The sequence below is a fragment of the Rattus rattus genome, chromosome 5 (assembly GCF_011064425.1).
Source record: "Rattus rattus isolate New Zealand chromosome 5, Rrattus_CSIRO_v1, whole genome shotgun sequence".
Lineage (NCBI taxonomy): Eukaryota > Metazoa > Chordata > Mammalia > Rodentia > Muridae > Rattus > Rattus rattus.
Window position 1 is genome coordinate 586,050 of NC_046158.1, and position 22,658 is coordinate 608,707.

The 22,658-nt window shown below is 43.6% G+C and overlaps 1 protein-coding gene across 1 annotated transcript in view; it reads left to right on the forward strand.

Annotated features, from left to right (window-relative positions):
• Positions 1 to 249: 249 nt before the first annotated feature.
• The window catches only part of C5 (complement C5), an 83,917-nt gene continuing 61,508 nt past the window's right edge, over positions 250 to 22,658 (forward strand). Inside the window, exons 1-10 of the mRNA XM_032901831.1 lie at positions 250 to 381; positions 4,069 to 4,261; positions 12,060 to 12,222; positions 15,490 to 15,560; positions 16,081 to 16,172; positions 16,718 to 16,800; positions 19,117 to 19,207; positions 19,559 to 19,673; positions 21,142 to 21,268; positions 22,439 to 22,554. Of these exons, the coding sequence (XP_032757722.1) occupies positions 302 to 381; positions 4,069 to 4,261; positions 12,060 to 12,222; positions 15,490 to 15,560; positions 16,081 to 16,172; positions 16,718 to 16,800; positions 19,117 to 19,207; positions 19,559 to 19,673; positions 21,142 to 21,268; positions 22,439 to 22,554 (1,131 nt within the window). The 5' untranslated portion in view covers positions 250 to 301. The remainder of the gene's footprint in view (positions 382 to 4,068; positions 4,262 to 12,059; positions 12,223 to 15,489; positions 15,561 to 16,080; positions 16,173 to 16,717; positions 16,801 to 19,116; positions 19,208 to 19,558; positions 19,674 to 21,141; positions 21,269 to 22,438; positions 22,555 to 22,658) is intronic.

Here is a 22,658-nt window from a genome sequence, read left to right on the forward strand (position 1 = left end):
TGCCACTTTCTTTATGGAGGGCAAGCACCCACGTTGGAGTGCTTGTAGACATTAAAATAAGTCCTAGGGTTTAGGTTAATGTTAAACACCCCTGTCTTTGTTACTGGACATTAAAGGATGTTAAAACCTATTTTACGTTCATTAAAACACCCTCACATGCCCATTTCTGAGTTTAGCTTTCTCACTTAAAGATCTTTTTCTCTGACATTAATAATTAACCAAAGAACTAATTTACCCAAATTCTTCAAACTCTGTTTATTTAGAAGGAAAGTGGTTACAGGAAGGCCATGCCCGTGGGTTTATGCCACTTCCAGCCATGGGCCTTTGGGGACTACTTTGCCTTTTAATTTTCCTGGACAAGACCTGGGGACAGGAACAAACGTAAGTAAAATGAGTGATCGTCATTTTCTTAGGCACCGTAGTTGTGTCAGAGGTTCAGCGGAGTTGTGCTCATTTGAAAACAACCATCCCCTTCTCTAACGGTAAATGAACAGCCTCAGCCCCACACGAGGAAGCCGTGGAAGTGACCGATTTGGTGAGAGGCTAGCACCACGGCCGTTCCTGTGGGACAGCCACCTGTAAAGATGACAGGAATGGCTATTCCTTCTCCTGTTCAGCAGGAAGGAAAAACAAGGTGATCGGTCCCCTTGGCATTCAGCACTTACTTGTCCTTGATGCTCAGTTTGTGCTGTCCTGGGTCTAAGGGCAGTTCAGCCAGGGTAGCTTGAATACGGCGGTCTTATAAACCGAATCGTTAGCGACCATACATTTAATTAACGAGAGATCAGATTATTTTATCGTGGGCCCCGAAGCATTCCCATCTCAGGGATCAAATTCAAAGCTATGGTCGTAATGACTTCTATACTCACGACCCAACTTGTCATATAATTTCATTGTTACCAAAATCTTGTCCTTTTAAATGGTGATTGTCATGTGTACAGATAGCTTAGTATTAGAAGTTAACTGAACATTATCTCACTGAACTTATCTATCAATCTGTCTATCTATCTATCCATCCATCCATCCATCTGTCCATCCATCTGTCCGTCCATCCATCCATCTGTCCATCCATCTGTCCATCTGTCTGTCTGTCTGTCTGTATGTCTGTCTATCTAAAGATGAGGTTTGGCTGTGTTGTCTAGGCTGGTCTCAAATCATTTGCCTTCATAAATCTCTGGCATCCGTCCCCTGGATAGCTGGTAATACATGTGTTTGCTAAAATGCTGAGCCTGCTAGATCCACACACGATGACAAGCCCACCAGGAAAAGTGACTGGCCAAAGTTCACCCTGATAGGAAGAGAGGATTTTTACTGAGGTTTCCTGTTTGCCCCTTCATTTCCTCCCCGACTTCAACAGAAATGCATCTCTAGAGAGGCAAATGGAAGGACAACCTAGACAGATGTCAAAGCAAGCCGCACAGGTCTACTCCGAGATTTTACCACAAGACCACAGTTACCCCCACCCATTACCTTAGCTTTTTTATTTATTCCTTTTTGACAGACATGCTCAGGGAGCTTGAGATTCAATATCAGAACCCGGGCATCGGGATTTGTGTCCTAAGTGAATTCTTCCTGGTCTACCGCATTGGCCCTTATATAAAAGTGTCTCCTCTCTTTCTCTGAAAACATGAGAGAGTGTGACATTTATAGCACAGTGGTTAACCGCTCGGTGATTCTGTAAACATTTTTGACCCTCATTCTAGCTAGCTTTCTTACCACTGAGACAAATACTGGACCTAAGCAATATAAAGAAGGATTTTACTTCAGAAAAACTTCTGAGGTTTTAGCCATCACCTACTGGAAGGGTATGACAGACAGGGTAGTTCCTGTTGGGGCAGCTAAGAAGTAGAGCGAGGATGCTGCACTCAAGAGGCTACTCGTTCCTTTGCATGTGATCCGTTGGTTGACAATATGCTGTCATTATCCACAGGGATGTGGTTGACAGTCCCTAGTTAGTTAATTCTCCCCCCAAACAACCCATAGACACAACTGGCCAGATGTGCTTTACTGAGACTTGAGACGTTTTTCAGTCCATGAAAGATGGTGGCCCGAACAACTTCCTTGTCATGGGATCTTCAGGTGGAAGAGCTTGTATTCTAGATGAAGAAGCAATGAGGGAATGAATGAATGAATGAATGAATGGCCCAATGGCCGAATGACTAAGTAAGGGCAGGTAGTTTTAGTATTATGCAGAAAAAAGGGCTTACAGAAGCCAAGGGGTCACTGTTTTAAAGCAAATCTAGGAAAGGATCTCTTACAAAGGCCAGATGCAAATAGAAATGGGCGGTCCTGTGCCAATGTCTGCAGAAAAATAGGAACAACCCAAGTAAGATCCCTGTCTATGTCAGTTTAAGGGCCTGGGCTGCTTCTGAGAGTGCGAAAAAAATAGGCAAGGTGAACTTTCTAGCTATGCATGGGCTGCTGCATCCATACGGACCAGCTTACATGGAGGGAAGTTCTGCGGCCAGTGCCTTAAAACATTTATGTATTTGTGTGTGTGTGTATATACGGGAGAGGTATACGCATGCACATTACACAGCAAACATGTGGAACTCAGAGAACACCTAAGAGGCAGGTCTCTCCTTCCACTGTGTGGGTTCCTGGGATCAAATGTGTGCGTGCACGGGCGCATGAAGCTAGTGTGGGTATGTGCGTGCTTGCTTGTGTGCATGTGTGTTTGAAATTTTCCGAATTTCAAAAACTCTTGATTCAGATTAGGACAGCTGTTGAGAGTCTTAACTCTAGAAGCAGACCGCTCAAGTTCAGTGCAGATCATTTAAAGGTCTTAACCCTTAACAAACTAACATCTTCATTACTAAAGAGCTAGTGATTTTTAAGGCTTAGAAAATGTCCTCCGTGTTCATAGAAGCTTGCAATAACTCTTAGGTGGTGGGGGATGGGGAGTAGTGTGCCCAGCGTCTGCTGAGACTCTCAATTATTGGGGTTAACACATTTATTTTCCTAGGTGATCACATATGCAGCTCTCCCTATTCAAACGAGACACTCTTGCAATGAGTTCCTAATGACATCACCCGTACTTCTCAGTTGACAAAGCACTCTTTAAAACATTGTTTCGAAAGCTTGCAGAGAGGAAATCCCCCTCTTGTAGCAATTGCTTGGAAAAACAAGAGAGCAATCTATGGTTGGCTAACCCTTGGACTGTTGCCTTCAGTGTTGCTTAGCAGCTGAAACAGACCTGGAGGTAAAGTCCCAGCTCATTCATTTATAAGCCAAGTGACCTTGAGGGAATTAACCTCTGGTTGTGTATAAAATGAGAATAGCTATGCAGCCTGAATCATTCCCTTCTTGTAAAGGTTAAGAGTTCTACTTAAAATGCTAACAGGCTCGCCAGCATCTGAGGACACCCTGAGTCTGCCGTTACTGTTAGCATTACTGTTGTATGTTATTAATGCCACTGACATTATTTTAGCCCTCAAAAGAACCTTCATTTACGGATCTCCACCTTTGTCTGTAGCTACCTATCAGTGTAAGATATTTCTAAGATTCCCTCCTGTTAGCTGATTTGTGATTCGAGTCTCAGACTAGTGACTTCACTTCGGCTGTTCTGTTCACAAACAGCAAGTTCAACGCTTGGTGCCTACACTAAAAATCTTCCTGGCTTAGAAAAAATGACCAAATTTACGTGTTTTAGTCAGCACCGTTAACTCCTCCGTGGGTGCATCATCCCACGAAGGTCCTATTACAAAGAGAACAAATACAAATATATACTAAATATAAACCAATCTCTTAGCTGCTGCCTGGATTTAATTACACCCTGTTCCTTCCTGGAAAACTTGTTGTTTTTTTTTTCCAGCATAATAAATTTTGACTTTCAAAATATTATTTTTATTAAATAAATTTTTTTTGATTACAGATTTCTCTGTACCCTGACTGTCCTGGAACTCACTATGTAGACCAGGCTAGCCTCATGCTGGAATTAAAGGCATGCGCCACTACCACCTGGCTTAATTTTTTTTTTTTAAATTAATCTGGAGTGAAAGAAAAATAGCAGAATGTAAGAAAGCCTTCAAGCAGAGGTAGTGAGCCTTCTCTTTCCTGTTTTGACAGCTACGTCATTTCAGCACCCAAAATCTTCCGGGTCGGATCATCCGAAAATGTCGTAATTCAAGCCCATGGCTACACCGAAGCCTTTGACGCAACGATCTCTCTGAAAAGCTATCCTGACAAAAAAGTGACCTACTCTTCCGGCTACATTAACTTGTCGCCGGAAAACAAATTCCAGAACTCAGCACTGTTGACAGTATGTATTTATTCCTTGTTTTTTATAAATGTATTTTTGGTAAAAACTTACGTCAAGTTCGAGCATTGGTAAAATTGCATTCATTAGCATCATCCCCCAGCTGTGGGGTTTCAAGATGGTTACCAGTCACTAGTGATGGATGAAGCACAGGGCTCTGAACAGAAAAATGACGTTGGGTTTTGTGATCTGGCCATACTCACATTCTCAAAAATAAAATATTCTCTACGAAAGCATTTTGGAGATGAACTGAAAATACTTTTAAAGCGAACATTAGACATGGAAAAGTGTGAACTGAACAAGCATATGATCTGGAGTACACTGCTGGAGGCTTGTTTGAAATGTGTTAAACTTTACCATTCTGAATTGTACATACATAACCCTCATGCTGTGGGTTATTGACCCCCGTGGACAGCAACTCTCACTGAAAACACAAAGCATAAAAAGAACAAACCAATCAAATAACTTTTCATTGAGACATTTTAGTTCTGATTGGTTAGAAGCAAGATTTCAACTTTCTTTTTTTGAGCGTGTTCACTATGGATACTGATGGATTCATATACACGAATTCTTTTAAGTATGCCATGTGCTTTGAACACGGCGCTCTCCCTCAGCCTCTCCTCTCTCTCCTTTCTTTTCTCCCCCTCCTGCTTGCTCGTCAAGTCTCCCTTCTATTTCTTTTTTTCCCTTCTATTTCTTTATGTCAGTGTGTGTGTGTGTATCTATGTATGTGTCAGTGTGTGTGTGTATCTGAGTGTGTGTGTGTGTGAGTGTGCATGCATGTGTATATGTGTATGTGCATGAACGTGTGTGCATATGTGTACGTGCATGTGTGTGAGAATGTGTTGTGTGTCTTCGTGAGTGTGTGTGCACGTGTGTGAGATGATTGAGTGTGTGTATGTGCATGTGTGTGCACGTGTGCATGTGTGCGCATGTGTGTATGTATACGTGGACAATCTAGGATCCACAATGACAAAAACCATGCAAACATGCAGTATCTGTTTCTGAGTCCGGCTCATTGCACTTACTCTGAAGACCTCTAGCTGTACCCATTTCCCAGCAGTTGTGTGGCTGACTGAAACTCCACTGTGGGCATGTACTGCAGTTTCTGCATCCGCTTCTCTGTTGATGGACAAGCAGATTGGCTCTGAAGCTTGGGCCCCATGACGGGGGCAATGACAGACGGATGTGGAAGCACCTCTGTGGCATGTACCCCTCCTGGTGTATACCCGAGCGCTGTACCCAGTTATCCGCCTCATAGCTCTGTTTTTGGGGCCTTCCACACTGCCTTTCCCAGGGACTGCACCTATCCATGTCCCCACTAGCAATATATAATATAATAAATATAATATGTCCATTTCTGCACATTGTCACCAGCATTGATCATTTTTTTGTGGTCGTGGCTGATAGCCATTTAATGGAGTGAGATGGCCTCTCAATCTCATTGGCCTCTGCAGATGGCCAGGGATGTTGAGCGGATTTCCACAGATCCATTCGTCTCCTGTGCTCCACTGTGGACAAGCTGTGTGCTCGTGTCCCTAGCCAATCTGTGGCTTAGGTTGTTTTCATTTTCAAAGTTCTTTATTCCGGATACTAATTCTCTATCCAACGGACAGCACAAAGGTTTCTCCTGCTATGTAAGCCATTTTCTCTCTTGTTCTCTTTGTTCTACAGGGAAAAAAATTAATTTTTCGATTATGTTTTTTAGTTCTGGGTATTGCTTATTTCCTGAACTGTTGGGGCCAGTTTGCTTCTTGTTTTTCAAATGTATTATAATACAGGTTTTCCAAGTTCATTCTGATGAATCTGAAGTTTCTTAATATCTGTGGTAGTGTCTGTATTTCATCTCTGGTTTTAGTTTACCTATGCTCTATCCATCATCTGCCCATTATCTATGTATTGATCATCTATCTATCACTTACCTGTCTATTATGACATTATCTGTCACCTGTCTGTATGTATGTAATCTATCCTCTCTCTGTCTCTTCTACTATAGCTATAAACTTGTGAATCTTGTTCTTAGATCAATTTTAATTTCAATCGCATGACTGTGTCTTTGGGAGTGGGTGTGTATGTGACAAGAATGCTGGTGCCCACGGAGGTCAGAAGTGTTAGATCCCCTGGGGCTGGAGTTGCAGATGTTGTGAGCCACCTGACGTGGCTGTGGGAGCCCATCGGGTCCTCTTGCAAAAGCACTACCTCTTTCCCACTGAGCAATTGGTCCAGCCCAGTCTCGTCTTTTCAGAGAAACAATTCACTCATAAAATTCATTTCTTCCCATCTACTTATTTGAAGTTTGACTTGTTCATGTTCTTTAAGAAGGTGGAGTGCATCATTGTTTGTGATTTCTAGTGTTTTTTTTTAATTAGATATATTTCTTTACTTATATTTTAAATGTTATTCCCCTTCCTGGTTTTCTGTCCATAAGCCTCCATCCCTCCCTCCCTCCCCCATATGGGTATTCCCCTCATACATCCCCCTTACTGCCCCCCCATATTCCCCTGCACTGGGGGTCCAACCTTGGCAGGACCAAGGGCTTCCCCTTCCACTGGTGCCCCAACAAGGCTGTTCTCTGCTACATATGCGGTTGGAGCCCTGGTGTCCATGTATAGACTTTTTGTAGTGGTTTAGTCCCTGGGAGTTCTGGTTGGTTGGCACTGTTGTTCTTATGGGGGTTGCAAGCTCCTTCACCTCTTTCAATCCTTCCTCTAATTCCCCTCAAGGGGGTCCTGTTCTCAGTTCAGTGGTTTGCTGCTAGCTGTATTTGACATGCTCAGGAGAGATCTATATCCAGTTCCTTTCAGCATGCATTTTTTAGCTTCATCAATCTTATCTAGTTTTGGTGGCTGTATATATTATGGGCCACATGTGGGGCAGACTCTGAATGGCCATTCCTTCAGTCACTGCTCTAAACTTTGCTTCCATATCCCCTCCTATGGATATTTTTTCCTTTCTGATAGTGGGAGCATCCTCATTTTGGTCATCCTTCTTCTTGAGCTTCCTGTGGTCTGTGGATTGCATCTTGGGTAATTCCAGCTTTTTTGTTAATATTCACTTATCAATGAGTGCATATCAAGTATGGCTTTATTAATATTTAATAATTTTAATTTAATATCTGCATGTACAGCTGCAGGCCAGAAGAGGGTATCAGATCTCATTACAGATGACTATGAGCCACCATGTGGTTGCTGGGATTTGAACTCAGGACCTCTGGAAGAGCAGTCAGTGCTCTTAGCCACTGACCCATTTCTCCAGCTCCCAAGTGTGTTTTTTTAATGCAGGCGTTTATAGCTATAAAATTCCTTCTGAGAACCGCTATCCTCCAGGTTATTTTATGTTTTCATTGCTATTTGATTCTTGCAGGGTTTCAATTCCTCTCCTGGTCTTCGATGACTTCTTCATTACTCAGTGATGCATTGTTCAACCTCCATGACTGCATTTTCTATCATTTCTCCCGCCCCCAACTTGTCGTTTGAATCCACCGTCCTTGGATAGAATCAAAGAAATCATTCCAACCTTTTTATTCAGCTAGACAGGCTTTATGTCCTAAAAAGCGGTGCGTTTCAGAAAAAGTTCTGTGGGTTACTGAGGGAAAAAAAAATGTTTTCTTCAGTGCTTCAGTAAAATATTCCATGGATGTTTGGTTGAGTCCGTTTGACATAAAATATCATTTAAAGCTGATGTTTCTTGGTTGATTTGGGGGAGGGGGTCTGGTGAGAGTATGACACTTAAGGCAACCATGATTACTGTGTTATGTCAGTCTGTGTCATTCATCCATGGGTGTTTGCTTTATGCTCTGGATGTGCTCATGTTCAGCGCACATATGTCTAGGATCACCATGCCTTCCTAATAGATTGTTGCCTTAACTAATATCAAGTCTTTTTGGCTAGTTTTTTTGTTTGTTTGTTTGTTTTTTTTAAGATTTATTTATTATGTATACAGTATTCTGCCTGCATGTATGCCTGTAGGCCAGAAGAGGGCACCAAGATCACATCACGGATGGTTGTGAGCCACCATGTGGTTGCTGGGATTTGAACTCAGGACCTCTGGAAGAGGAGTTGGTGCTTTTAACCACTGAGCCCTCTCTCCAGCCCTTTGGGTAGTTTTTAAGTTTATTTCTTTTCAGGTGTCACAGTAGCAGCACTTGCTAGTCCATCTGCTTGGAATTCCTTTAGCCCCTTCCACGATAAGGTAGTTGTCTTTGCCAGTAAGGTGTGTTTCTTCGGTCAACAAACAGAGAAGTTTTATGTTTAGGATCAGTCTGCCACACTGTGCTTTGTGGTTGGAGAATTGAGTCTATTGTTATTCAGAGTTACTATTGAAAGATGTATTGCTAAACCCTATCGCCTTGTCCTGTAGTGTTTGGTGCTCTCTGGTCCTCATTTGTGCCTTATTCTTTCCTGTGGCTTAATGTTTCATCTTTCTCTTCATGGTGGCTCTAGGACCCTGATACGTGGTCATAGCTCTTTTAGCCAGTGTTTACTGTCGGAAGGTTTTCCTTACACTTTACTTATGAGGGATACCTTTGCTGATATAGTAATCTGATTTGGCAGTTGTCTTTCACGGTTTAAAAAATACATCACTTGCGCTCTCTTGGCACTTGGAGTTTCTGCTGAGAACTCTTCTTTGCCCATGAACAATGACCTAGGTGTTTTGTCATGGTGTCCCATAAACGGTAAATGTTCTGTTCATGCTGTTATTTTATTATACTCATTGTCTGGTTGTGCTAAGTGATCTATCTGTATTACCTTAAACCCACACCTTCCACTTGATACCCTCTACTGGACAGGGCTCACCTTGAATTTTTAAATTCATCTTGTTGAGGTTTTCATTTCTAAACTTTCGATTTGATTTGTTTTACTATTTCTTTTTATTGAATCCCCCTTTCATGTTTTCTATTGGCTTCTTTATTTCAATTCATTTTTTTATTCTCTTTTAATTCATTCAGAAATCTATTAATGTACTTTCTGAGTTCCTTGAACATTTTTATAATTGTTATTTTCAAATTCTTTGAGTCTTCATCTAATTCACATTCATTGGGACCCATTTCTGTGGCTTGGTAATTTGGGGAATGAGTCGTGTTGTGATTTTATGTTTCTTTTGTTTCTTAAATTGAACTTGAGCAACTGGGATTAGGTCACTGATTATGTATTTTTTTTAAATCACCTGTATTTTTTTCAGTTAAAATATTTCCCCCTTCAAGGGGGACCAAGTTGTAGTAGGGCTGAGTTGTTATTCCTCCAACTCTAGGCTGGGAATCTGGCCCAGTGGCCATACTCTCAGCCCACATGCTCAGGGGACCAGACAAGGTCTCCGTTGCTACTCTGAGAGTAGAATTCTAATTGCAGAAACAACCACAACTGATAAGCAGGCCTGCTATAAAAATACAGTAAGAGTACATTACTGTATTAAAAACAACCACTCTTTCGACTCCAATACTTTTAGGACAATAAAGGATCAAGGATAGTATAGCGTGAGTTAGGTGTTAGCTATAAAAGTAAGGATGAAAGGAAATATCAGCTAAAGTACTTTAAGTTAAGTCAAATGAGCTGTTAGCATCAAAACAAGGAAAGATGGGGAGAAAAGTAAATGGGGATCAATAAAGAAGAAGAGAGGAATGAAGCAGCCCCAGTTAAAGGTGGAATGAAAACAGAAAGGGGTTAAAAAAATGGAACCACACAACCTAAAAAGTCGCATCACCAGAAAGAGACATGGGCACTCCTGTGCACCCTGGGAGAGTAAGGCAGTGCGGTTGTCTACAACATTACATTTAGGTATTAAATAGCATCTGTCCCTGTGTGGTCACTTGTCTCAGTACATATGGACTATCTCCATAAAGCCACGTGTGTGTTCAGGCACAGACTGTCTTCATGTGGTCATCACATGTGTGTGTTCAGGTACAGACCAGTCTTCATGTGGTCATCACATGTGTGTGTTCAGGTACAGACCTGTCTTCATGTGGTCATCACATGTGTGTGTTCAGGCACAGACCTGTCTTTATGTGGTCATCACATGTGTGTTCAGGCACAGACCTGTCTTTATGTGGTGTGGTCATCACACGTGTGTGTGTGTGTGTATGTGTGTGTGTGTGTGTATGTGTGTGTTCAGGTTCAGACTATCTTTATGTGGTCATCACATGTCTGTGTGTTCAGATTCAGATTGTCTTTACGTGGTCATCGCATATGTGTGTTCAGACACAGACTGTCTTTATGTGGTGTGGTCATCACATATGTGTGTTCAGACACAGACTGTCTTTATGTGGTGTGGTCATCACATGTATGTGTCCAGGTTCAGACTATCTTTATGTGGTCATCACATGTGTGTGTTCAGGCACAGACTGTCTTCATGTGGTGTGGTCATCATATGTGTATGTGTGTGTTCATGTACAGACCTGCCTTTATGTGGTGTGGTCATCACATGTATGTGTTCAGATTCAGATTGTCTTTATGTGGTCATCACATGTGTTCAGGCACAGACTGTCTTTATGTGGTCATCACGTGTACACATGATGCACGCGCATGTGGTCGCACACCTCAGCACAGGGGCCATCCCTCTCCAGTTTGGACACTAACTCTGAATCATCTCGGTTTCCCTTTGCCTATTTGGCTTGGTCTCTTCTCATGAGAGCTGGACCTTTGTGGTGTTAGGTTTCCTGGGCTGATCCTTGTGTCATGAGTCCCAGAGTCAGAAGCTGAGCGGAGTCTTGAGGACTCTGGTGCTAGAAAGGGCTGTTGGTGTGCTTTCCGCTGGCATACCCTTCAAAAGCCGGAAGCACTTGCCACCCTCATCCCTGTTCTGCAGAGCTAACAAGCCCCTCACTCTCCTCTCTGGTTCAGACATTTTAACACTGTATCTAGAGGTAGTCAGCCAGAGCCAGAATAGTCCCGATATCCACCCTGGATTCCCAGAATGGGCTACACGGGACAGTGCTTTGACTCTAGAACTACCCAGCTCTGTTCCCATCAATTCCAAAGAAGAGATCCTAGCACTCAGTGGGATATGGCATGGGTATTTAGATCCCAGATTTCTGTCTGGCTGGACTGCAGATCTGCCCAATCATTCTGGTTTTGTTTGTTGTTTCTGTTTGTTTTTTTTTCTTCTAGACTGTGCCCACCCCTGTGTGTGTGTGTGTGTGTGTGTGTGTGTGTGTGTGTGTGTGTGTGTGTGTGTGGTGTGTGCATGTGTGCAGGTGACCATACCAGATGACAACTTCAGCTGTGGCGCCTCAGTTGCCATCCATCATCCTTGTTTTTTTGACAGGTTCTCTCACTCTCACTGGCCTGGAGCTCACCAAGTAGACTAGGCTGGCCAGGCAGCAATCTCTAGGAATCGGTTTCTACCTCCCAGGTTCTGACCCGAAACACCCAGATTTTTTGTAACATGGGTTTGGGGCTTTGAACTCTGGACCTCATGCTTGCAAGATAAGAACTTTACCAGTTGAGCTATCTTCCCAGGCAAATCTTCAGAGTTCCTACAGTAAACAAACGACTTTCAATTGCTTAAAGGTCAATTTTCATCATGACATTAGACAGTGAAAGGGCTTTTGGCAAAACTAATTTGCTCTTGTAGCTCTTGGGCCATTTTGTTGCTTCTGTTTGTCCACTGGATTGGTTGGTTTGGGGGACTGGGTATTGCTAGGCAGCCCACAGTGACCTTGAAGGTCTGATCACTGGGCTTTGGTGCCAGGCTATACCGTAACTTCCCAAATGTTGTAACTAGAGTATTGTGTTTTGGTTCTAACAAGTTGGCTGTGGGTTCGTGGCATGCTGAGAGTGATGCCCTTCCGTGATTATTTTTACAGTTACCGCCCAAACAATTTCCCAGAGATGAAAACCCAGTCTCTCACGTGTATCTGGAAGTTGTGTCAATGCACTTTTCGAAATCGAAGAAAATACCAATAACCTATGACAATGGATTTCTCTTCATCCATACAGACAAACCTGTTTACACTCCAGACCAGTCAGGTAGAGTATAAATCGTGTGTTTGTTTGTGTTTGTGTGTGTGTGTGTGTGTGTGTGTGTGTGTGTGTGTGTGAAAATTGACATTGCATTTTTAGACCTTTTGGACACATGAAATTGAGTGGAGAAAGGTTTCTACCCCCAACTCCCACATCAAAAACAGTCCTTAGTCCCTAGTTGCTTTTATATTTTCAAATAGCACTGTGGGTTTTTATTTATAGAGAAATTTCTAAACGGAGTGAAAAATCAAAAAGTACATTTACCACATTATCAGTTATTTCTAAGGAGATAAAAATCCTTCTTGCAGGCTGCTGGTGGTGCACACATATTTAATCCCAGCACTGGAGAGGCAGAGGCAGGTGGATCTCTCTGAGTTCAAGGACAGCCTGGTCTACAGAGCTAGTTCTAGGTCAGCCAGGGCTACACAAAGAAACCCTGTTGGGAGCGTGGTGGTGGGGCACTTTCTAAGCATTGCAAAATGCCGTTAGAACTTACCCGTTAACTAATGGATATTATTGCAAATAAAATTTTAACAAAAATATGAACTGTGTTCATAAAAAATGGGGAGAAAAAAAAAACCACCCAGCCTGGGGAAACTAGATGTTTCAGAAGAGACAGGCAAGATCATGAGAATGTGTGGGTGTTAATATTCAAAGGCTATTTATCAATGAGAATATCGGTTAAAACAGTGCCATAAGTCATAATTCTTCTGGTACAGAGGGAAGGGGGAGTAACCAGCCTAAACCCTGTGGTTGAGGAAAGCCCTGATTTACACAGGAAAGTATAGATGCTTCTCCTCATGTTCGCGTGTTTGCAAAATCAATTCCTTCATCTGCACATCAAGGATGCTCTATGAGAGACGTGTATACGGAAGGAGGAAGCGATGAGAGTCCGTTAATAAGATTGTTGTTGGGGAAGGACAGAGAAAGGGAAGCAGGATCCGAGTGGGGCACTGTAAAGTCACCGCGTGCTGTGCTAATGTTGATGGTTGTGGATGACGTCAGCGGTGACATGATACAGCTCTTGCTATGATTGGCTCAGGCAGGAAAAGTCTGGAGAGGATGAGGATGTCGTTTACCAAAATAGTATGAGCTCTTGACCGGCAAAAGACAACTGAGGACTAGGGAGATGGCTCAGCAGTTAAGACTACTGCCATTAATAAACCCAGGTTTGATTACGCGCAGCTCACAACTTCTGTAAGTCTGGTCCCAGAGGAATCTACCGTCCTCTTCTGGCCTCTGAAGGCACTGCATACATAGTACACAACCCCCAGACACACAAACATTTTTAGAGTCGGGGGGAAAAAAAGATGATTTTTTTTGAAAAGGAAAATCTACAGTCTCATTTCAACCCAATTATACATAAAATTAAGCATAACCTCACCTTCCCCTCCTATCACAGAGGATGCATCCTGGAATGGGTGCCATCCACACTACCCATCACTCAGGGTCATCACTCTTGTATAGCAGGTATGTAGTCTAGAGCCCAAATCCCAGGACCTTACTTGATTTTTAAGGCTTCCTTTGGGAATGACCTCGTGTTTTCCCATCATAACTTGACTGATAAGAAAATCTGGTGTCCTTACTTACTCTAGTTAACAAGATAACTTCTTATAAATATTTTTCCGTTGATGACAGATAGCAAAATAGAGTAGTTAAAAAACAGACTCTGGTGCCTGTTCTGGTATAATTAAAAAAAGTTTTTTTTTATCCCACACCAGGGCTGGCACCGTAGGGCCACATGACATCTGTTACATATTTTCATCTCAGTCAACAAAGCGTCTCACCCACTAATCTCCATCCCATATCACACTGCCAATGGCTACTCTCTGAAACCAGAAGCAATCTCTAGTTCCCAAGGCAGGTTGCCACCACGCCAGGCATACACATCCCAATTCCGTGGTGGGCCCGGTTTGTCCTGCCACCACTCACTCTCTTGACCTCAAGTCACCATGTGAAAGAACACATCACGCAAGAACCTCAGATCCAATTGATAAGATATAATTGCCCATCTAAACAGCACAAAATTCTGTACACATCTATCCGTTAAGAATATTGATAACAACTTGTAAACATACAGAGAGAAATTTTAACATCCCCTGCCACGTTCTCTCGGCTGCTCCCTCTCTCTGGCTCCGGTCTCCTCCTCTCTCTAAAACTTTTCTCCCGCCCATCCTTCCTTCTCATCCAATGACAGGCCTCATTCTATCCTGTACCTGCCTTCACCTGCATAATGACATCAACCTACAGGTGCCATTTTAATCGGGGTCAGATCCAAGCATGAGCGTTTGTTGACTATGTAGTAGCCTGTGAATTAGCCTCTCACAGCCCGTCTTCTTTTTCTGGAAAAAAAAAAAAAGATACTACACTTTGCTTCATGGAGTTGTACCAATATTGATATAGGTGGGTCATGTCCATAATGGGAGGGGTAACAGCCCTGGGCAAACAGCCCTGAATTTATTAAACAGGCTAAGCAAGCCAGAAAGAACAAGCCAGTAAACAGGGCTCCTCCATAGCCCCCAATTCAGTCCTTGCCTCCAGGCCTCTGCCTTGAGCTCCTTCTCCTTCAGGGATGGAGTATCACCTGAGAGCTGTGAGCTGAAACAAATCCTTTCCTCCCACAAGTTGCTTTCAGTCATAGTGTTTTAGTCCCGCTGAATTTTGTAAGTAGAAAAAACATATACCGTCTGGATCAAACTGCCGATTTACTGCTACTCTGATAAAAACACCTTATACTCCCATCTAACCACATGGTACCTACTTGGTAAACAGTCACAGATACAAGTTATTTAACATCAAGGATGTGTTCCCAAAGGCCATTTGCAAACAAACATATGTAACACACTGAACTGTATGTTAAATTCAATACAAGTAGTCCCTTACATGAATCCGAAGAGTCTCTTTTTTTAATATACATTTTCATTTATGGATTGTGAATACAGCCTTTCAAATGAGAGTTATCTCATTAAGGACTGTAAAATTAAATATATATATATAATATATATATGTATATATATATATATATATATATATATATATATACATACATACTGGGCCTGGTGGCCTAAGCCTGCAATCCCAGCTATGTGAGAGGCTGATGCAAGAGGATTATAAGTTCAAGGCCAGCCTGGGCTTCAGGGTGAGTTCAAAGCCAGGTTAACTAATTAAATGAAACCCTGACTGAAAAGTTAAAGTGGAAAGATGGAGTAAATAAGCGAATGAAAGATAGAAGCTGTGCCTGCTAGTTTCTGATGGTGCCACATGTTTTTGCAGTAAAGATTAGAGTCTACTCTCTGAGTGATGACTTGAAGCCAGCCAAACGGGAGACTGTCTTAACTTTCATAGTAAGTATTTTCTTTCTGTAAATACGACTTTAACTTGTTTATTGAGGAATCTACCCCCATGATTCCATCCTCACACTACACTAAGTCATCGGATGCCACTAAACAATGTGAACGAAGCATTATAGATCCACGCCTCTCTGACGGACACATAGCATGCTCATCCAAGCTAATTATCAAGGGGAGGATGCTGATCTAAACCATCAAAACCCATCCTCGGTCTACTTACTTTTTAAAAGCATGCCCATCAAGAAGTAATCAACAGGGCCAGAGAGTTGGCTCATCGGTCAAGAGCTCTGGTTGTTCTTGCAAAGGACCCAGGTTCAAGCCCTTGCACCCACATGAAGGCTCACCACCTACTCAGACACCAGGCAGACAGTGGTACACAGACGTGCACACAGGCAGAACATTTATGCACACACGGTAATGACAAATCTCTAGTGCTTGTGAATTATCCATCTCGGATATTCTTTTACCGTAACAGAAAGTGAACTAAGGTGTGGATGTCTGTTTCTATTCAAAGGATCCCGAAGGAACAGAAGTTGACATCATAGAAGAAAATGATTATACTGGAATTATCTCTTTTCCTGACTTCAAGATTCCATCTAATCCCAAGTAAGTACAAAAAAAAAAAAAGTGTGTTATTGAGCAAATTTTCTCTAAAAAAGCATGTCTGGAACTTTTGGCTGGCAAGGACCGACACAATCAAGTGGAGCCACCTAGTGTCAGCAGAGCACCATGCATGCGAATGTGAGGACTCTTTAGTGAGGCTGAGCCCACCACCATCCCAGATACTCAGGAGGCTGGGGCTGAAGGAGCCCAGGCCTTCATCCCCAGCCTGGGAAGCAGAGCTCTGTCTGAAACACACATGCACACACTTCCGGTGTGATTCCTATTTAGCTACCACGTGTCTGTATACAGCTACAATGTAACATAGAGGACCCGGAGCAGCAAGGTAAGTAGGGATGGAGACCCGGTCCTGCTTCTAAGGGAGAGCAGTGTAGCATGAATTAGACATGAGAATCTGCCAACAGCTGCTACAGAACCTCAGTCGGCCGTGCTATGGTCATTTCCCCATGCTCTCTAAGAAGGAAATCTAAAGAAGGCAAAATTAGAGCTATTTAATGACATCTACGCCTTTAAATATTTCGCTTCCACAGGTATGGTGTGTGGACAATTAAAGCTAAATATAAGAAGGATTTTACAACGACTGGAACTGCATACTTTGAAGTTAAAGAATATGGTAATCTCTAATGTTATTATATTATTATCTCTGAGAGGGATTTTGGGTACCTTTGGTATGACCGGAAGTAGCAGAAGAGAGTTGGGGGGGGGTAGACAGACTACATAGTCATTGTTTGAGTAGCTGGTGCTTAGTTCTAGCTTGCCCCATGAGCCTTGAAGAAGCCAACCATTTGCCTGGACTGTGTCCTATCCTTCGTGACAGAGCTGGAAGAAGTGTGGTCCCTTGAGGAGCTTGGTCTGTTAAAGTCCTTTCCAGAATTATAGTCTTAAGATAAACAAATAATTAGATAAAGTGAGTGGAGCCTAACAAGGTTCATATTTTGAGATCGGTCATCTTACGGGGTCATGAATTGTAAGTAGCTTAATCTTCCCATTTCTTGTAGCAATTTACTCTTGGGGCTTTGCGCTATGTGCTGGGCTTCTCTGCTTAAAGCCACTCTTTCTTACCTCAGGAACTTTATGAGGAGGGTAGATAAACGCACGGTTCACAAACCGCGGGGAGACGGTGACTAAATCTGCCCTGGTGAAACACAGCCTTGGGGACTGAGCCCCGGCGCCTTGTTCTGAGCTTCACTGCTTCCCGCCTTTGCTGCTCTCTGTGGGATGCAGATCCTGCCTGTATCTTATTATCTGCAGTTACGCCCATCCACTCACCTCACCAAGCTTATGCTGAACACTGCGGCAGCCCCGCTGGCACCGCTGGCTCTCGGCGGTCTTGCTGAGTATCGGTCAAATGATCTCAGGATGAACGTCACCATAACGTTCACACTGACAGCACCTACCACTCACTCTTCATTCCTCTTTAAATGAACTCTGCATCCTTCGCTTGATCTGGCCGCGGTTCCTCGTGAGCCTCATCTTATACTGCTCTTGGCCCCGCCCTTCCCCCAGCTTTGGAAATATTGCACGTGGTGCTTTTCCATTTCCCTCCCGGCCCAGTCGATTCCGCTCGTGTCTCACGTCTCAGTTTGATGCTCATTCACTTAGAGAATCTCTCTTTAGATTTGCTTCCTAGGTAGCGTCTCAGCACTCTGTAGTCCGAGATTATTTACTTCCCCTGCTGTAGTTTGACTTGTGTGGTAATAAACTACTACCCTAGGGTTACTGTTGCTGTAACACCACCGTCAAAGCAGCTTGGGAAGGAAAGGGTTCATTAGGCTAACCCTTCCACATCACAGTTTATCACTGGGGGAAGTCAGGCCAGGGACTCAAACAGGCCAGGAACTTGGAGGCAAGAACCTGATGCAGATGCCATGGAGGGGTGCTGCTTACTGGCTTGCTCCTCGTGCCAATTCAGGCTGCTTTCTTATAGAACCCAGGCCCATCAGCCCAGACGTGGTAGCTCTGGCACCTCCCCCATTGATCACTAATTGAATAAAAGCTCTACAGCCTTACCTACAACCCGATCTCACAGAGGCGTTCTCTCAATTGAGTATCCCGCCTCGCAGGTGACTATAGCTTGTATCAAGTAAACATAAGACTGGCCAGGTTTTCCTCCTGCAGCAGACGGGAGCAAATCATAGAGACCCGCAGCCAGACATTACTCAGAGAGTGAGTGAGAGGCCTTGGAATACGCAGCTCTACATGCGATGCCTCCATCCAATCCCTCCGCTCGGAGCTCAAGGAACCCTGCGGAAGAGGAAACAGAGTGTAGGACCGGAAGGGACGGAGGACACCAGGAAAACAAGGCCTCCAAATCAACCGGGGATGAATGTGTGCTCTACCACCTTCCTATTTTCAATTTAATAAACTCATTGAATATAAATATTTAAGACTTACAAGAAGGATAAGAGGAAGAGATAAACACAGAGAGACATTGAGAGACAAAGGCGGGGGGGGGATGTCCTTGTTCTGTTCTTAAGGAACTTCTACTGGAGAAAACAATCCATTGTCCATCACAATCACTATAAATAAAATATAGAGAAGTGATTTGGGTACATCAAGCCTGGATCCACTCTGATTTAGAGAAAGGGAAAGCTTATCAGAGATATTTGTTGTTGTTGCTGCTGCTGCTGCTGCTGGAGATGGAACGATGTTGGTGATGATGATGATGGTGGTGGTGGTGATGATGATGGTGGTGATGATGATGGTGATAGTGATGGTGGTGGTGATGATGGTGGTGATGGTGGTGGTGATGATGGTGGTGATAGTGGTGGTAATGATGGTGGTGGCAATAGAATGATGATAATGATGGGGATGGGGATGGGGATGAGGATGATGATAACCTCTTGTCCAACCAGAAAGTCCAGCAGCCTGCTGTGCTTCAGAGGCCACTCCAGTTAAATGGTAACACTGTCTTCATTTCTGTTTCCAGTCTTGCCCCGATTCTCTGTTTCAATAGAACCAGAAAGCAACTTCATTGGCTATAAGAACTTTAAGAACTTTGAAATCACTGTGAAAGCAAGGTAAGGGAATGGCTTTCCCCAGGCTAGCTATGGTAGGTTCTGGGGGTTCAAAGTCGGCCTGTGACTTTGTGTTCCATGACTTTAGGGATAGTCAGGAAGCCTCATGCCTTCTTTAGATAGCTTCTCATTGTGCAGCGCCCGGCTGGCCTGTCAGTGATTACACTGACCAGGCTGACCTTGAACTCAGTGCTGGGATTAAAAGTCATGTTTTTCTTACTAATACCTTCTAAGGGTGAAATACAGTAGGGGTGGGGCCAGCATGTCGTGTGCCTTCTCTAACTTTAAACTGTTAGATCTGACTCACCAATTGTAACAGGGTTGGGACAACGACTTTCTTCTATCGTTTGGCAGATATTTTTATAATAAAGTGGTCCCCGATGCTGAAGTCTATGTCTTTTTTGGGTTGAGAGAGGACATAAAGGAGGATGAGAAACAGATGATGCATAAAGCCATGCAAGCCGCAACGGTAAGATGTTTGCTCAGATGTGATGAGCAGGAGTTACGGGCAAACCCTCAGTGCAGTCCCACATGCTGGACACGTGCGGACAGCGCAGCTTAACCTTCCCAGTTGGCAGCTATTGCCCTGGCACGCCAGTGGTCTCGGAGAGACCCTGCCTCGACAAGTAAGGTGGGAGAACAATCCAACATGATATGCGATGTCAGTCTTGGGCCTTGCACCCACCCATGCCTGCATGTTCACATCCATGCAAAACAGTGCATGCATCCATGAGCATACAGCAAACACAACATACACACATGCATGCCAAGTGAAAACAGAAAATAAGTAAAGTGCCCTTTCTTTGGCACCAACCTTCCTTGCCAGTTAATATGGCACCATTTCTTCCCTTCTTCAACATGGTCTCTCTTGCCTCTAGGTCTTTGCTCCTTCCCTCCATCCTTCCTGTCTCCTCTGTGTCTAACTCCTTCTCATTTCTTATGTTCCAACGCTAGCAGCTTTTCTTTGGGAAGTAGCCCCTGGCAACCTGCACACGCTTAGCTCACCATTCTATGTGCTCCCTAGGCTGTGAGTCTCTTGTATCAAACCGTGTTTCGTGCTTCCTGGAGTTATGGTTCTCAGCTGGGGTGGAGAGCATTTAACCCGATGGGACGGTCACCAATGCCCAGGATTAATTATGATTGTTCAAAAGCGAAGGTGCTTCTGACTTTGAGCAGCTTGGGGTGGTGGGTATCTCTTCAGTGCACAGAGTATCCCACACAATGTGGAATCTGTCCACAGTCAAGGGCTGCTTGAAATCAGTTACTAGAACTGAGATTAAAGCCCTGGCTCTGTTTTCTCTTATTCAGTGTTCTTTATATCACCCCGTAGATGACATGAGGCCGTGTCTCTTTTGTGTGCATTTTGCACAATCAAGTATTTAGCTTCTTTTTTTAAAAAAAGATGATGTTATTAGTTCAATATGCAAATTAAGAGATTTTTTTAAATTCAAGATTCTACTTTAAGCACCAAGATTTAAAGGAAATAGAGACAAGGAACGTAGCTCAACGATACAGTGCATGCTTAGATCTTCAATGCCAAGAGCTGTCAATCAAGCTAAATCAGACAGAAAGGCCTGCCTTCAGGTCAAATCATGTTCAAATAAATAATTCAAAAACAGAAGAAGAGTAGTATCTTTAAATAATTCAGCAATATAACTAGTAACTCGCGATATAAACAAGCCTCATGTCTGTTTGCATACTGTATGCTATGTTATCAACTAGTACCCAAAAGACCATGCAATGACTGGAACCTTCCCATGCCTGTAACTCTGTACAAAATCATCAGAAAGCAACCTCTGGCCTTCACGGTGGGCTTGTGACAATAGCTCATGAATTCTTTAATTGGCCTTCAATCTAGAGGCTAGTAAGAGCAGACTCTGATCATTCCCCCGAAGTGTTCTCTAACTTGACTCCTTCTGTTTGCTCCTTTCGAAAAGTTGGTCAATGGAGTTGCTCAGATCTCTTTTGACTCTGAAACAGCAGTGAAAGAGCTGTCATATGAAAGTCTAGAAGATCTAAACAACAAGTACCTTTATATTGCTGTAACAGTCACAGAGTCTTCAGGTAAAGGGGCGTGTGTGTGTGTGTGTGTGTGTGTGTGTGTGTGTGTGTGTGTGTGCATTTTGTGTGTGTGTGTGTGTGTGCATATATGTGGGTTGTGTGTATGTGTGTGTTATGTGTATATATATGTTTGTCTGTGTATATGTGTATGTGTATGTGTGTGTATTGTGTGTGTCTGTGATATGTGTATGTGTGTGTGTATTGTGTGCATATGTGTGGGTTGTGTGTATGTGTGTGTTGTGTGTATATATATGTTTGTCTGTGCATGTGTGTATGTGTATGTGTGTGTATTGTGTGTGTCTGTGATATGTGTATGTGTCTGTGTGTCTATGTATTGTGTGTATATGTATATATGTGTCTGTGCGTGTGCATGTGCGTGTCTATGCGTGTGTGCATTGTGTGTGTCTGTGATATGTGTGTGTGTGTGTGTATATATGTGTCTGTGCATGTGAGTGTGTGTGTGCAAGAGAGGGGGGTGGGAGAGAGGGAGGGAGGGAGGAAGCAGGGTTCCCTCCACAGGGAGCCAGAAAGAAAGGGACTAGGAGTGAAGCCCTATCTCCCAGGACAGCACATTGTCTGGTCTGAATATTTATTTTCTTTATGAGTACACCATAGCTGCCTTCAGGAATGCCAGAAGAGGGAACGCCAGATCCCATTACAGATGGTTGTGAGCCACCATGTGGTTGCTGGGAATTGAACTCGGGACCTCTGGTAGAGCAGTCAGTGCTCTTAACCGCTGAGCCACCTCTCCAGCCCTACTATTGAGCTCTTTAAATAGCCCATCCGGACTCTCTGGACCAAGCTGATTCTTCTCCAGTTGTCTCTGGGTCCCAGTGCTCCATCTTGGACCCCTGTTGAGGCTCAGCCTCCGGGCTCCCTGCCTCTCCCCTTGATCCCTTGAACACATTCAACTGAACCTGAAGCTGGGGCCGCTGCTGAAGGGCGGAGTCCTCTGTCAAATCCCCCAGTCTTGTGCTGTAGCCTGACTTCCGGAGACCCATCTTTCTACACGGGCTGTGGAAGCTCCCGATGCTTGTCTGCACTTTCCCCCAGTTGGCCAATGAATGAAGATAGGAATGGTTCAGGGGATGGATAGCACAGAGACCGACAGATGTCCTACAGCCCGCCATCATCTTTCCGGAAACATTAACTCAGTGCTTGCTGCCCTTGTAGGTGGATTTTCGGAAGAGGCAGAAATTCCCGGCATCAAATACGTCCTCTCTCCCTACACACTGAATTTGGTCGCTACCCCTCTTTTCCTGAAGCCTGGGATTCCATTTTCCATCAAGGTAGGTAAGGCGGTAGGAGGCGGAGAGGAGAGAAAGCCATTTCAGATTTGATCTGATTTGAGACGCGATGACCTACTGGAATAGATCTGAACTGTTCTGGCAAA